The sequence below is a fragment of the Anguilla anguilla genome, chromosome 11 (assembly GCF_013347855.1).
Source record: "Anguilla anguilla isolate fAngAng1 chromosome 11, fAngAng1.pri, whole genome shotgun sequence".
Lineage (NCBI taxonomy): Eukaryota > Metazoa > Chordata > Actinopteri > Anguilliformes > Anguillidae > Anguilla > Anguilla anguilla.
Window position 1 is genome coordinate 34,905,494 of NC_049211.1, and position 14,038 is coordinate 34,919,531.

At 47.2% G+C, this 14,038-nt stretch overlaps 1 protein-coding gene across 1 annotated transcript; it reads right to left on the reverse strand.

The window, feature by feature from the left end:
• Positions 1–7,470: 7,470 nt before the first annotated feature.
• Positions 7,471–10,712, reverse strand: gpr182 (G protein-coupled receptor 182). The gene is made up of 2 exons (XM_035380505.1): positions 10,527–10,712; positions 7,471–8,734 (listed from the first exon to the last, which is right to left on the reverse strand). Exon 2 carries the CDS (start codon positions 8,729–8,731, stop codon positions 7,622–7,624), a length of 1,110 nt encoding a protein of 369 aa, XP_035236396.1. The 5' UTR covers positions 8,732–8,734; positions 10,527–10,712; the 3' UTR covers positions 7,471–7,621.
• Positions 10,713–14,038: the final 3,326 nt, after the last annotated feature.

Here is a 14,038-nt window from a genome sequence, read left to right on the forward strand (position 1 = left end):
AAAAACTAAATAAAATCAATGTTTGGTGTGACCACCCTTCGCCTTTAAAACTACATCAATTCTCTTATAAAACTTCCGGACAGTGTACCTAAGGAAATCGGCTGGTAGGTTGTTCCAAGCATTTTGGAGAACTTGCCACAGTTCTTCTGCAGATTTTGTCTGTTTCGCTTGCTTCTGGCTCTCCAGGTAATCCCAGAGATTCTTGATCAAGTTCTTATCTGAAAAGTAGTCTATGACTTAAAATATTACTTTATTTAACAAAATACAAAAATGTATCTGTAAAATTTCATTTTTTGGAAAATTCATGTTTGGAAATCTCAGATTTGCTCTTTTCTACTGACACACTAATGCAGAAAACAAAAAATAAACATCTAAGACTAAATATATACTATATATTATATTTAAAAATCTAGGGTGCCTAAGACTTTTGCACAGTACTGTATGTGCTCTAATCCCATTACATCCTCAATTAAATCATAAATAGTGTTTTTAACAATTCCATTATGTGGATACATTATTGGTATTGTAAATTTAATTTTGTTTAATGGTTGTTTCAGTGTCGTATGTCTTCTTTCCTTCAGCCACTTATTTGGTATAATCTTTTCATCGCTGCAAGCTGTTTGTTCAAATCACTTCTGAAAAAGTGGGAGGGGAACAAGGACAGATCATGTTACCTTTCTATATTTATTAAACGTTTCGAGCACTTCTGGGTCACAAGGAGATAAGGGGACAAGGAAGGAAGGATGCATTATTCAAGTATTCAAAAGCAGCCTTGGTTTTGTTGGGTCTAAAATGGTGGCAGATTTTAAGCTGATAACAAAAACCAGGGTTATCTGCGGTCCTCCAGAGGCTGGGTTGGCCTATCGGTCTCTGCCTCCTCTGAAACCTGATTGGTTACCCCCTTTGGAACAGATGGTCAGTCTCTGCCCCTCTGAAACCCGATTGGCTGCCGCCTTTGGAACAGATGATCAATGGGGGTGTGGGGATCTGACCCCAAAGGCAGACATCCCTGTCTCACAGCTCGGCATCCTCATGGAGCTCGAGTCAGTGCAATAAGCCAGTTGGTCATATGACAGAATAAATTTTAAAAATTTGAAATATGAAATCCGACATTAAGAATGAGGATTGTACGTTTTTCATTTTTAGGTTTTTTTTTGTTTTTTTTATATATTAAATTTTTATATTAAGAATTGCCTGTTTTTGTTTGTTTGCATATAAGATAAGGCAAAGTGAAGTTATGAGCAATGACAGATGTCCTTGTTGAAGTAAATGCGTTCCAATTTGTGTGCGTTTTTTTAACCCATAGAGGCAGGGAAAATGTAACACTCGTTTTGTAACACTGTGAACGTAGAAAGAAGACAGAAGACCAGCCGACCCCTTTTCTAGTCCGATGTCATTCCGTGCTGTAATTGCAGGCCAGCAGATAGTATCGTCAGTGTTTTCAGCCAACCGGCAAATTCTGTCATCACAGTAAACAGTATTATAGTAATTAAGTATTTCAGTAGAATGCAGTAGTAATTGCATTGGTCTAGACAAACTGTTCTCTATTAAAGGCACAGCGTTTGGGTTAACAGTTGTTCTTTAAAAAGAGAGCGGTGATGAATTGTACAGCTATATAGTTATATTGTTATTACTGCTGTTCTTGTCACGGTTGATAATGTATGTACAGCATTGTAATTGTACGTAAATAAAGTTTGTATGAATATCTAGCACTCGTTTGCTCTGGGCTATGGGAATTTGCCTCAGTCTCGATGTTTCCCTTTTTTGCGATTTAGTTTTTTTTCTTCAGTTTGGTGTGTTTTGTTCAACGCTGACGTTCAGAATTTTGAACGTTTTAACGATAATTATCGCTTGTGTCCTCATCCCACAGAGAGTTGCTGTTCTCTTCTCGAACGTAACATGAAGAGAGCTCAGAGTTCAGAGTTGTACGTTAAGATTGGGTAGCTGACTGACGGCTGCACTGGTCTCTTGGTTTTGATCGAAATGAAGACAAAGTAGACTAAGCTCTGGAGAATAGATCTCAAGCACTGGGGTTGCCAGATAGTGACATGGTTCTACTTCCTAATATTAAAGATTAATCTTTTTCCACCTCATACTAGTGATTCTGATTCCACTGGCATTTTATTGAGATTGTACCTGCTGAACTACCACATTTCACATAAATGTGGTACATTGTGCCTGCCATTCCTTGATAGACTAGCATGAAGAAGTGCTAACAGTATGCTAAATTATGAGCCCGGATGAATTGATTGGCCTGTTCTCAAGATTGCCTTTCGTATGCCACCCCATGCACAGCATTTTTCAGTTCATTTAATCTGATTTAATCTCTGCACCGGGAGCAGAAGGATTGACAGTCCACTGGAGAAATGCACGACAATTTCCAGAAGAGGTATACATTGCACTCCATATTAAAGCCATGGAAATCAGAGTAAGAGCAGAGACTGAACTGAAACTGAGGTGAACGTGTCAAACGGCTGGGCTTTTGGCCTCCAGCTGTCTGTCCACTCTATTAAAGAGGAAGGATTCTGTGGTATCTTTGGGTCTGGCCTGTGAAGATTTCCTCTTTTTTAATAGATTCTTTTTTCTTTCTTCTGCTTTTTTTTAAAATCATGTCAAACTTTTATCTGCTGTAAACAGAGGCGCCGGGCAAGCGCACGGCGGACCACGCCCTGGACTGCCCCGCCCCCGGCCCCGCCCCCGGCCCCGCCCCCGGCCCCCTCCCCTCTTGATGCAGGCCGACTGGGGAGCCTGGGGTTCAGAGCCGTCCCATCTGGGTTCCCCTGGGTGTAAAATTGTAGTCATGGGTGAGCAGGGCTTTGTGTCAGCCAACTTCCAAATTCCACGCTGCCTCGTAACAAAAGCCCCGTGATTGGTTCAAACCAGCATACGTTTTGCTGATAGCACGATAGGTCTACTCATTTAGGGATTCATATTTCCTTAACACAGCCTACATTTAAAAACATGGTTTTAACTCCTTTGGTTTGGTGTTGCGGTGACATAGCTCAGGAGGTAAGAGCGGTTGTCTGGCAGTCGGAGGGTTGCCGGTTCGATCCCCGCTCTGGGCCTGTCGAAGTGTCCCTGAGCAAGACACCTAACCCCTAATTGCTCTGGTGAATGCGAGGCATCAATTGTAAAGCGCTTTGGATAAAAACGCTATATAAATGCAGTCCATTTACCATTTGTTGCAATAATGTCATTTTTATCAGTAATAAGTTAACTGTTTTTATTAGTTTTTTCTGTAGTCTTCTGTTCGAGGCATCGTACCCAATTTGCCAAGACACTGAAAAGAGAAAAAAAAAAACTGAGCTGGACGATCAGGTGATTGCTTAGAAAGCAGTGTGAGTAATTAGCTTTTCAACACTATAAAAGTGTCGAAGGCACCCGTGTGATTGCAGTTGGCTGTTTTTTTGCTTTGGTCAGTAGCGGTGGGTGATGAGAAGAATGTGAACTTCAGTGATCCCTGGCAGAAAGCAAACTTTGGTATTATGACTACTTAAGAAAAACAAGAACAGCGGAGTCCACAACAATTTGGATGATGACACGATTTATGTTGTTCTGGCGCTGTATTTCAGCACGTTGGATTAGAAATAAAACAATGATGAATGTGAGGTCAAAGTACAGACTGTCAGCTTTAATTTATGTCCATTTAATGGGAACACTTTGAATGGAAAGATTTCTGAATATTCCAGAAGTTTTGCAACCCTAGTAGGAGTTACAGTCCTTTTTGTACATAGTCTCCCGATTTTAGGGGACCAAAACTGTGGACAAATGAACACAATAGTGTTCTGTTCACCTGATATGGACGTAAATACCCTCAAAGCTGACGGGCTGAACCTCATATTTATTGCTTCATTTCAAATCCAAAGTCCTGAAGCACAGAGCCAAAGGAATAAAACTAGTGTCACTGTCCCGATACTTATGTACTGCACTGTATGTTGTTTTCAACATCTCTGCAGTGCTCACTGATCCATTGCGCGCATGAAGATGAAATTCTCAACTGTAACCCCAGCAGGTAAGCTTTGGTTCTTTAGACAGACCTGCATTCGTAACATGAAAATGAGAACTAGATCTAAAATATAAAAAACATTGTGTGGGTGCTTAGAGACTGTGAATAATGTTTTATTTCTTTGTTGCTACCTTCCAGTCACTTCCTGATGAATAGCTTTGACCGTGGTCGTCAGGTGGTCAAGTCAGCAAATATGGAAAGACTGGATTTCAGATAACTTGATTCACTTGCTGTGTAAACAACTCCTTTGGTGGTAAACCACAGTATCTCTTTTCACCCCTAGATGGCGCAAAGAGCCAGCAAAACGGTCACAGCTGTTTAACAGTAATTTCATGTTGCGCTTTTTTACTGTTGATAACCCAGGTACTATACCACGGATGCCGCAGAGCTTGTGGACTTATGGATTAGTGTTTCATCTCGCGCACTCTCAATGTGAATTACCTGCCTTATTTTTTGAGTCAGGTTGTGAAATAATTTTATTTATATGGCCATATTTTAAATAATTTGTAAAGTGAGAGACACTCATTAATATTTGTCCTTTTTATTCACATTTTACACTTTGTGACACATTTGTTCTGAAAAGAATGAAATAAAAACTAAAAGTAGGACACATAATTGGTCGTTTTGCTTTAATGGAAATGTTCATTTATGGGATTTCATTAAATACTGTAGACACTGAGGCTGAAAGGAATAACTGTCCTGCGCTTTATAGATAAAGCAGTCTAGTCTGCACCCATATAAAATAGAGCGTTTGGTGATGTAACATTGGTGAGCTCCATTATCCACTGCTGATGTACTACTGTGAAACTGTGGGCCAGAAAAAGGCCCCACACATTCCTGTAGGTTCCTGTGACGTGCACTCCGACCCTTGACCTCTGCACTCTGCCTTGTGGTTTCCTCCAATTGTGCCTCCCGAAACGTGTGACCTGGCCTCTCCCCCTCCCCCTCCACCGCCCCCCCAAGCTCACGTAGTCAGCACCATCAAACGAGTGGAAAAATATATCTTCAGGGGTGAGAAAGAAGAGACGATGTCAGTCCCAAAAAGACCCCTTTTGACCAGAACTGGCAGTCTCTCTAGAACAGTGGTAAACAACCCTGTTCCTGGAGATGTACCATCCTGCAGGATTTCATTCCAACCCCAACAAAGCACATCTCATTCAACAGCTAGATACCTTGTCAGAGTCAGGTGTGACTAATTAGGGTTGAAATGAAAACCTACGGGATGGTAGATTTCCAGGAACAGGGTTGGTTACCACTGCTCTAGAAACATGGACCATGTCTGAATCAGCGCACTTGCCTACTATTGAGTATAGATGTTGAGTACAGTGGGTGAAAAAGCATGTGAAATTTTCTCTGAATGTAGTGTACTTTATATCATCCTGGGATTTTCAGTACCAGTCAAGTTTGGACACACCTGCTTAAACCAGTTTTTTCATGATTAAAAATGCTTTGAACTGTATGAACTTGTCTATAAACACTTAATATTTAATTATATGATATATGTACTTATATAAGCAGATAATCTTAAGTGGATTGCATTCAAAAGTTTGATTTTTAAATGAAAATGGAAATCTAGTAAGCTCATCGGGGGGGGGGGGGGGGGTGCATTGTTTTGTTATTTAAATATCTTGGTACGTATTGGTGTTCATGATCACATCTATCTTAACAGGTGCTCCAGGACCTGCAGAATGTTTCATATTTAAAAAAATAATGACCACCCGCCATATTTCAAAATGCATGAGGTATATTCCTACATCATTTTCACCACATGCAGTACCGTATATTTCCAATGGAGGGTAGAAGGGTGAAACTGATGTAGGAATATACCCCATGCACCAGTACGTACCAAGATATTTAAATAACAAAACAATGCACCCCCCCCACCCCCCACCCCCCAATGAGCTTACAAGATTTCCACTTTGTGTCCGAATCAGTGCTCTTGCCTACTATTGAGTATAGTCGTTGAGTACACTGCATGAGAAATGTAAGTGGGCTAAATTTTGTCTGAATGTAGTGTACTTAAAATTCCAGCATGATATACTTATTTCAGGTGTTTCGCCGAGTATAATTGGGAGCATACTTTTCAGGAAGTAAACAATCATTTTGGTCCCATATATATGATGCAATAACACATGCTGCCCAATGTTAGTACACATGCTGCCCAATGTGTACTAAAACAGTACGTAGTATGCTTATCAGGCAGCACATACGTTTTTGGACACAACCAATAAAGTCCAAGTGCACTTCATTCAGTCAGACACCACATGCTGTTGGATACACTCATGATTTATACATCTTCACGTATACAGTTGTGTAACAATTCCTTTACAGTTAACAAATCATATGCAAAGCCTGTCCAATGTAACCTGGGTGAGACAACCTGTACCCTTATTTTCAGCACTGCCCAGGTAAACTGTGGTGTCTCTCCACGATCCTCTCAAAGTACACAACAGTCCAGGATGACTAGGAATGGTAGAGGGCAGGTAAGGCTTTGAAGGCAAAGATATCCAAATGGAAGGCTTCATGAAATGAAACATAAACATTCTTAACAATTTTGATTCAATATATTCCTCACAAATTTCAGCAATCAAAACAAGCAGGTAACTTTTTCTTAATCTTTGAAGCATTACTTTTTTTTTATTGAACTAGATAGCGCTATATAAAATACATCAGTTTAAAAGTAAGTCTAATATATGTACAGTTTATCTCAGTCATTTCGCTAAACCACACATATTTTGTGACGGTATAAGCAAAGGAAGGGATTTGACCTAGGAAATCGCTGGTGTTCATGGTTAATTTGAAACTGAAAATAAAGCTTTGTATCAAAATAGCCTGGGGAAAGGAAATGGGAAGTTGGAATCTGTCGTTTTTTTTTTAGATTTAAAATACCACTCATATACTCACACACTCTGGCACTCTCATATTCCTGAACATACTCACACACATATATACTCCCACACTCGCATATTCCTGAATATACTCACATACATACATACATACTCCCACACTCACATGCTCCCATACTCATACTCCCACACTCCTATACTCCCACACTCGCATACTCCTGTACCCCCATTCTCACGTACTACCATACATACTCTCACACTCACATAATCACATAAACAGGAATTATACTGGCATTAGAAGCACTGACAAACAGTAAAACAAACAATAGCTGGGTGATGCCTTCCTAAATCTTCACTGTTGTGTTCCCTGGAAAGTTGCGATCCAGCAGTTCCTCAATATTAGCGCTGGGGGGGAGGGGGAGGGGGGTACTGGCAGGGAAGACATTTCCTTCCTGGAGCGCTGGAGTGGGCCTTGTGCCAGAGGACAGCTTACAATGTCCCTGAGGCCCAAAGAAAACAGCAGGGGGGCCCTGCAGGGTGAGCAAAATTCATTTGCCACAAACCACACTCAACAAAACCACCACAAGACATTTTTTTTGGGGGGGGGGGGGTGGCGGGGGGGGTGGCGGGAGGGGGTCAGACGGGTGGGGGTTTAGGGGGGTCATGCGTACTGCAGGATACGACAGTTCTTTGTTTTGGCAAGCGGAGGGCAGTCACGGGGGGACTCCTCTCAGCCTGTTCCCCCGGACGGCGTCTCTCTCTCTCTCTCCTAGGACGGGACGTCCGAGTGGCTGGTGCTGGTGTCGCTCAGCTTGCGCTCCTTGGGCCCGCCCCCGGCCCCGCCCCCGCCCGCCTGGTTGGCGCCTCGGCCCTGGTCGCCGGCCGCGGACGGGCGCGGGACGCGCTCCAGCACGGCGTTGGCCAGGTTGGCGCGGAAGCTCTTGCTGAGGAAGTTGTAGAGGATGGGGTTGGCCACGCAGTGCGCCAGGGAGACGGCCTGCACCACGCTGAAGGAGAAGTAGAGCACCTCCACCGCGTTGCAGCTGAGCAGCCGGGGGTCCAGGTCGTCCACCATCATCAGGAAGAGCACCAGGTGGTAGGGCAGCCAGCAGGCCACGAACACCAGCGAGTACACGTGCACCAGCCAGACGTCCCGCCGGCCGCCCTGCACGTCGGGCGCCGCCCGGGCCGCCCGGGCGATCAGCACGTTGCAGGTGACGATGACGGACGCCGGGCCCAGGAACTGGAAGAGGAGGCAGAGGAAGGTGACGGTGGTGAACCACTCCACGTAGCTGTACTCGGGCATCATGTAGCAGCCCGGCTCGTTCCACTCCAGCAGGTCCACGTGGACGTTCTCCAGCAGGGCCAGCAGCAGGGCCAGCGCCCAGAGGCCCCCGCAGGCCAGGGCGCGCCGCCGCCTCTCGGCCCCGCCCCCGGCCTGCGTGGCCGGCGACGGCGGGCGCGCCAGCGCCCGGTAGCGCTCCAGCGTCATGTAGGCCAGGAAGAAGGAGCTGCTGTAGAAGTTGACGCAGTAGACCAGGTGCGTCACCTTGCAGAAGAAGCGGCCCCACAGCCACACCTTGTCCATCATCACCTCCAGCATGAAGAAGGGCATGACCAGCACCACCATGGCGTCCGAGGCGGTCACGTTGAGCACGCAGAAGAGGACGGCGCTGGCCGAGCGCCGGCGGCGCCAGTTGACCCACAGCACCACGCCGTTCTCCGCCAGCCCCGCCATGAAGAGCAGCAGGTAGAGCAGGAAGAGCGCGATGCGTCGGCTGTCCCGGTCCAGACGCACCGTGCACTCCAGCAGGAACCACGGCGTGTCGTTGTGCGAGTGCGAGGCGTAGTGCGAGGCGCTGCCGTTCGCGCTGTCCATGGCCTGCGGGGGGGGGGGGGGGGGGGGGGACAACGTGGAGGGGAGAGGGCGGTAGAAGTAAAGGAGAACGTGAGGAGGGCAGTAAAGGAGAACGTGAGGAAAATACATGTGGAGTCGCCAGCCGCTTCTTTTCACCCGACAGTGAGGAGTTTCACTGGGAGAGCGTAACGCGTGCTGAGGTTCACGCTATCTCCCCCAGATCCCCTCCCTGCTGAACAGGCACGCCGACCAACCAGTAGGAGTCATTAATGCGACGATCAGGACTCATACCGGCTTCCCACCCGTGAACACTGCCAATTGTGTTCGTAGGAACGTCTGACCAAGCCGGAAGTACCGCTGCCGGGGATTGAACCCGGGTCTCTGCGGTGGTAGGCGAGTGCTTTTACCTCTACACTACCCAGACGGCCCTAAATACACCTTTTCTTGCTCACTGGTCATTGAACACCGTGGTCATTCTAAGCTATTTGTCCAGGTGAGTCCCTCCAAGATAAAAAAAAAATTTAATGAAATCTTTTGCCCAGACCAAGAGCTTGCAGCATACAACATAAAGTACAACGGGGTCACATTGCAATATAAGAGCAATTGCCGTAAAACTCTGTCTTTGCATTTCTCTTCCTTTTGAAGTACCGCTTTTCCCTTCAAACTGTGTTATTCTTAAACCCCCCCCCCCCCCCTCCCTCCCTCCCACCTCAAAAGTTGCTTCAGCATTTTCTACATTTCCTCAAATTATCTTTAGATTTAGTCCTCCGCTCCCTCCGCCTCTCTTCAGTGCTTATAAAAGGAATGTACAGCCCAGATGAAATTACGACATAATACATGAAATTATTACAGACCATTAAATTGGATTACTGACCTCTAATTAAATCTTTAAATTGGTCATTTAAGTGGTAACAGTGCAGCGTGAAAGTATAATGGGGTGGCATAATGCATTTATGAAATGAAATATAAGAAACTGTTGACCTGGAGACCTGGATGCCCACTGCAGTTTACAGCAATGGTCAAATGTGATTAACCGCTGGATAATTGGATAATTGGTTAATTTAATCATTTTAAAATCTCACTGCCAGTACAGCAGATAAAGACCCAGGGGGTTATTGTGAGTCAGGATAGATGCAGTAAAACCACAGAACTGTTTTGAGCCTTAACGTTCTCGTGGCCAGAAATCGTAGCGCTTCAGTTGCACAGATCCTTGCAGTCTTTTATTTAAGAATTTCCGCAAAAATGCGCAGGTAACCGTCGAAATAAAGGAAACACCAACCGTTAGCATACCCTCACTGTGATCCTCCTGACAGACTGCGCCTGGCCAGCTTATTAAGCAAATCTACTTGCTAATGCCTTAGATTGATATCTGCAGTCACCTGATTAAGATCCAAGTGATCAAACACAGCTGACCCTATATATATAACTTCCCTAACTGCCAAGCCGCAGAACAGGCCCCGAGAAAACCCCGCTTTTGCAGCACACACACTTTGAGCCTCGGGTGCTACGATACGGACACATCAGCGCTTTTCTCAGACGCATCCTACTTCACCACCTCTTTCCCGCCCGTGGCCCAGAACGCGCGGCCCCCCGTTCGCACCGCAAGCATTCGAGCACGCGGCGGAGCCGGGCGGACGACCCTCAGTTCCAGAACCGAGACGGCGTTCTTTGTTTTTTTTTTTTAACGGTTCAACCCTGTCCGTTATGACATCGTCGGCTATCGAGCACGCCGCGCGCGCGCGGCGCGGTTTCTGGGAGGCTCTGGGTTTGAGGTGCGGGCCGGCGGGCGCAGGTGTTTTGGGGAGGGCGCGCGTACCTTGTCCTCGGTAGCAGGTTGAGGCGGAGGAGGTGACGGGGGTCGGGAGCGGCGTCCGTCTGGAGGATCCTGGAGAGAGCGGTGTGTGCCGGCCGCGGTGCTCGCGCAAGAAGTGGGCTCGTCCTCGCAGGGGGGCGCACATTAATCCCTTTCCTCCCTCCTTTCCTCCCTCCCTTTCTCACTCTCTCTCTCTCTCTCTCTCACACCCTTTTTTACAGTCTCTTCCCTCCTCCATCCCCGTACAACCAGGACATCCTCAGAAGAGAGGATGGGGAGGGGGGGAGGGGGGGGGGGGGGGGGGGGCGGGGATGCGTACAGGAAGGACTCTGGATGAAACACTAAAATCAAGGCCTCTGCCCGTGCTCTGAGCTTCTGAGTTTCGCCCTCTCTTTCTGGGGCCCTCTGGGTGTCGGACATTTCAATGGACGTGAAGGTAGTTCCCCAGAAATCACAGTCGCACAATTACACAACCACAAACATACACGCACGCACGCACATGCACAAGCAGACGCTTGCACAAACACATACACACGTGCGCACGAACACACACACACACACACACACACACTGGGACAATGGCAGGAAACCTTCTTGTCAAAAATGAGCAGGGAGAACCACAGGGAGGGATGCAGGAAATGTAGGAACATAAAACCTTAGTGAGGAAAACCCAGCCCCCTATCCCACTGAAACATTACAAACCATGTCTGCCCCCCATGCCACTGAAACATTATCAATCATGTCTGCCCCCTATCCCACTGAAACATTCACAAACATTCCTGCCCCATCCCACTGCAAAATTTCCAACCATGTCTGTCCCTATCCCACTGCAAAATTCCCAACCATGTCTGCCCCCATCCTACTGAAACATTCACAAACATTCCTGCCCCATCCCAATGCAACATTCCCAACCATCTTTGCCTCTAATCCTGCTGCAACATCCCCAACCATTCTTGTCCCTATCCCACTGTAACTTTCCCCACCGTTCTTACCCCTATCCCACTGTGACATTCCCAAATATTATGTATGCCCCTGTCCATCTGCAACATTCCCAACCATTGTTGCCCCTCTCTCACTGCAACATTCCCAATCATTCCTGTCTCCATCCCACTGCAACATTCCATTCCTGTCCTCAGTACTTTTTCTTGCTGTATACCAGTCCACCAAAATGGGGCGAATGAGTGGCAGATTTCAGTCATGTGACAGTGCCTCATGAAGTGGCCCTTTAACTGTGCTTGAATCTGTTTGATGCTGAAAAATGCTTAACCACTCATCTCAGTAAAAAGTTATTTTTATTGTTTTCTATTGTTTTCTTTCTATTGGCACTATTGATTTCTGTGCATTCGTTGTTTTCCGTGCGTCTGAGAAAAAGACTGGGATCAGCCTTTGACAGACTCAGAGCGAATGAGAGGGGGAAGGTGACGTTCGGGCGAGTGAATGGACACACTCAGACTATCCTGCGCGGCGGCCTCGGGTCCTCGCTGCACCGTGCTGCCCCCGCCCGGGTCTGGTCATGTGATCCAGGGGTTATCGGAGGTCGGCGAGGTGCCAGTTACCGGGCGCCACATTTATGTTGGCCCAGGTTTCGGCTTTTAATTGCAGACTAATGGGAACGGGGCGCCCTGACCCCTCCCCCCCTGAGGTCTCTGATTCGTCAGCATTTCCCCTCCCAGAACTAGAATTCTTCGTTTTTCTCTCTCTACCCCTCACTCGCCCCCTACCGCCACCCCCATCCCCCCCCCCCCCCCCCCCCCCCCCCAACTTCCTTTTTTAAAGAGGACCCTACTCTCTCTTCCTTCAGAAACAGGAAGTGGTCTGTCAGCAGAATTATGGCTTCTGGAAAAATAGTGAAACAGAGCTGGTCCTTGACCCCCCCCCCCCCTACCCTTACCCCTCCTCCATCCTTTTGCACCTGACCCCCTCGCTCCGTTAGGGCAAAGTAACACCTCCACCTCCGTCCACCGCCCCACCGCAGCCGTAAAAATGACAACACAGCCGGGGCTGGCGGACTATAATTACACTGGCGCCTCCAGCCACCAGGCTTCTCAGACCTGACGCAAGCTGGAACAGGTAGGCAGCGAGGTGAGGTGAGGTGGGGTGTGACCTGAGGACACTTGGGAAGGTTGCAGGGAAGCCGTGGTGGGGTGTGACCTGAGGACACTTGGGAAGGTTGCAGAGAAGCCATGGTGGGGTGTGACCTGAGGACACTTGGGAAGGTTGCAGGGAAGCCGTGGTGGGGTGTGACCTGAGGACACTTGAGAAGGTTGCAGGGAAGCCGTGGTGGGGTGTGACCTGAGGACACTTGGGAAGGTTGCAGAGAAGCCAAGGTGGGGTGTGACCTGAGGACACTTGGGAAGGTTGCAGGGAAGCCGTGGTGAGGTGTGACCTGAGGACACTTGGGAAGGTTGCAGGGAAGCCGTGCGGCTGCTTTACCTTTCAGGGCTTCAGTGGCACAGGCCAGAAGACCGGCCGTAAGGGAAACGCAGCAGGCCAGGTGGGGAGGGCTCCAGGGTCCGGACTATGTGCCGTGTGGAGTAGGCGGTGAGGGAGGGTATAGAAAAAACTGTGCACCTGAATCACTGCCATTATACGGAGAGATGAGAGCTGGTCGTCTAGGGTTACCCCTGGGCTTCTTGCAGGAGAAGAGCTCGGAGTGAGCTTTCCTGCAGCATTCAGATTAAAGAGGTCTCGCAGTCTCACGTGCAGCCAGGCGGAGCTCGGTCTGCCAGGACAGCGGTCTGCCATGCAGCAGATGGCCTTCGGGTAGGCTGAGATGCAAACTGAACAAGCCTTCCAAGCCCAAAACTTTATACAACAGATAGCTCCGGTGTTGACTGCTGATTGGTCAAAAGATTGGCCTTCAGAGCAGGGCAGATATCCATGATATAGCATGGCCAAATAGAATGCTCATGCATAATTTTAATATCACTGCTCCTTCCTTTTACACAAACATCCTGCCTATTGAACCTTTGTAAGCAGTCAACCGCAATAAAGACATATGAGCCTTGGCATCTGACTAAGCGTCCTGTCCTCGGTTAAATGACCAGACCTTCAAAGGCCTCCCCCGTGTTTCACTTATCAGTATGGACACGGACAATGAACAACTGGCAATTAAATGTTTTCTTTCTTTTAAACACGATTGGCAAAACAATTTTCTGCGCGATTGTCATTTCAGAATGGAACTTTAAATTCAGAATGGAAGCCTCGTTGCTTAGTAACTGATTAACCTTCTATTTCTAAAGGTTACGTAAACCGCAGGTCTTGCCTACTTTTCTGTGGATCCGTTGCGTAAAGTAGAGTGGCACTAAAAAAGACGTCGCGTGTCAAAATTGTGCAGGGTTCGTGATAGAACACATTTTGATTTAGAAATTTCTGTGGATAGATCAGTTTTATGACAGCGAAGGAACTCAAAAACGTGTTGTATGAGAGACGTGTTACTCAGAGGGAGCGATGTTGTTGGATTTACGGTTAAATTGTGTGGTTCGGTATAAGTCGGCTATGCGGACCTTATTTTG

Bases quoted from the DNA above. Each gene is read 5' to 3' on its own strand.
- gpr182 (XM_035380505.1), bottom strand. From the start codon at position 8,731: ATGGACAGCGCGAACGGCAGCGCCTCGCACTACGCCTCGCACTCGCAC.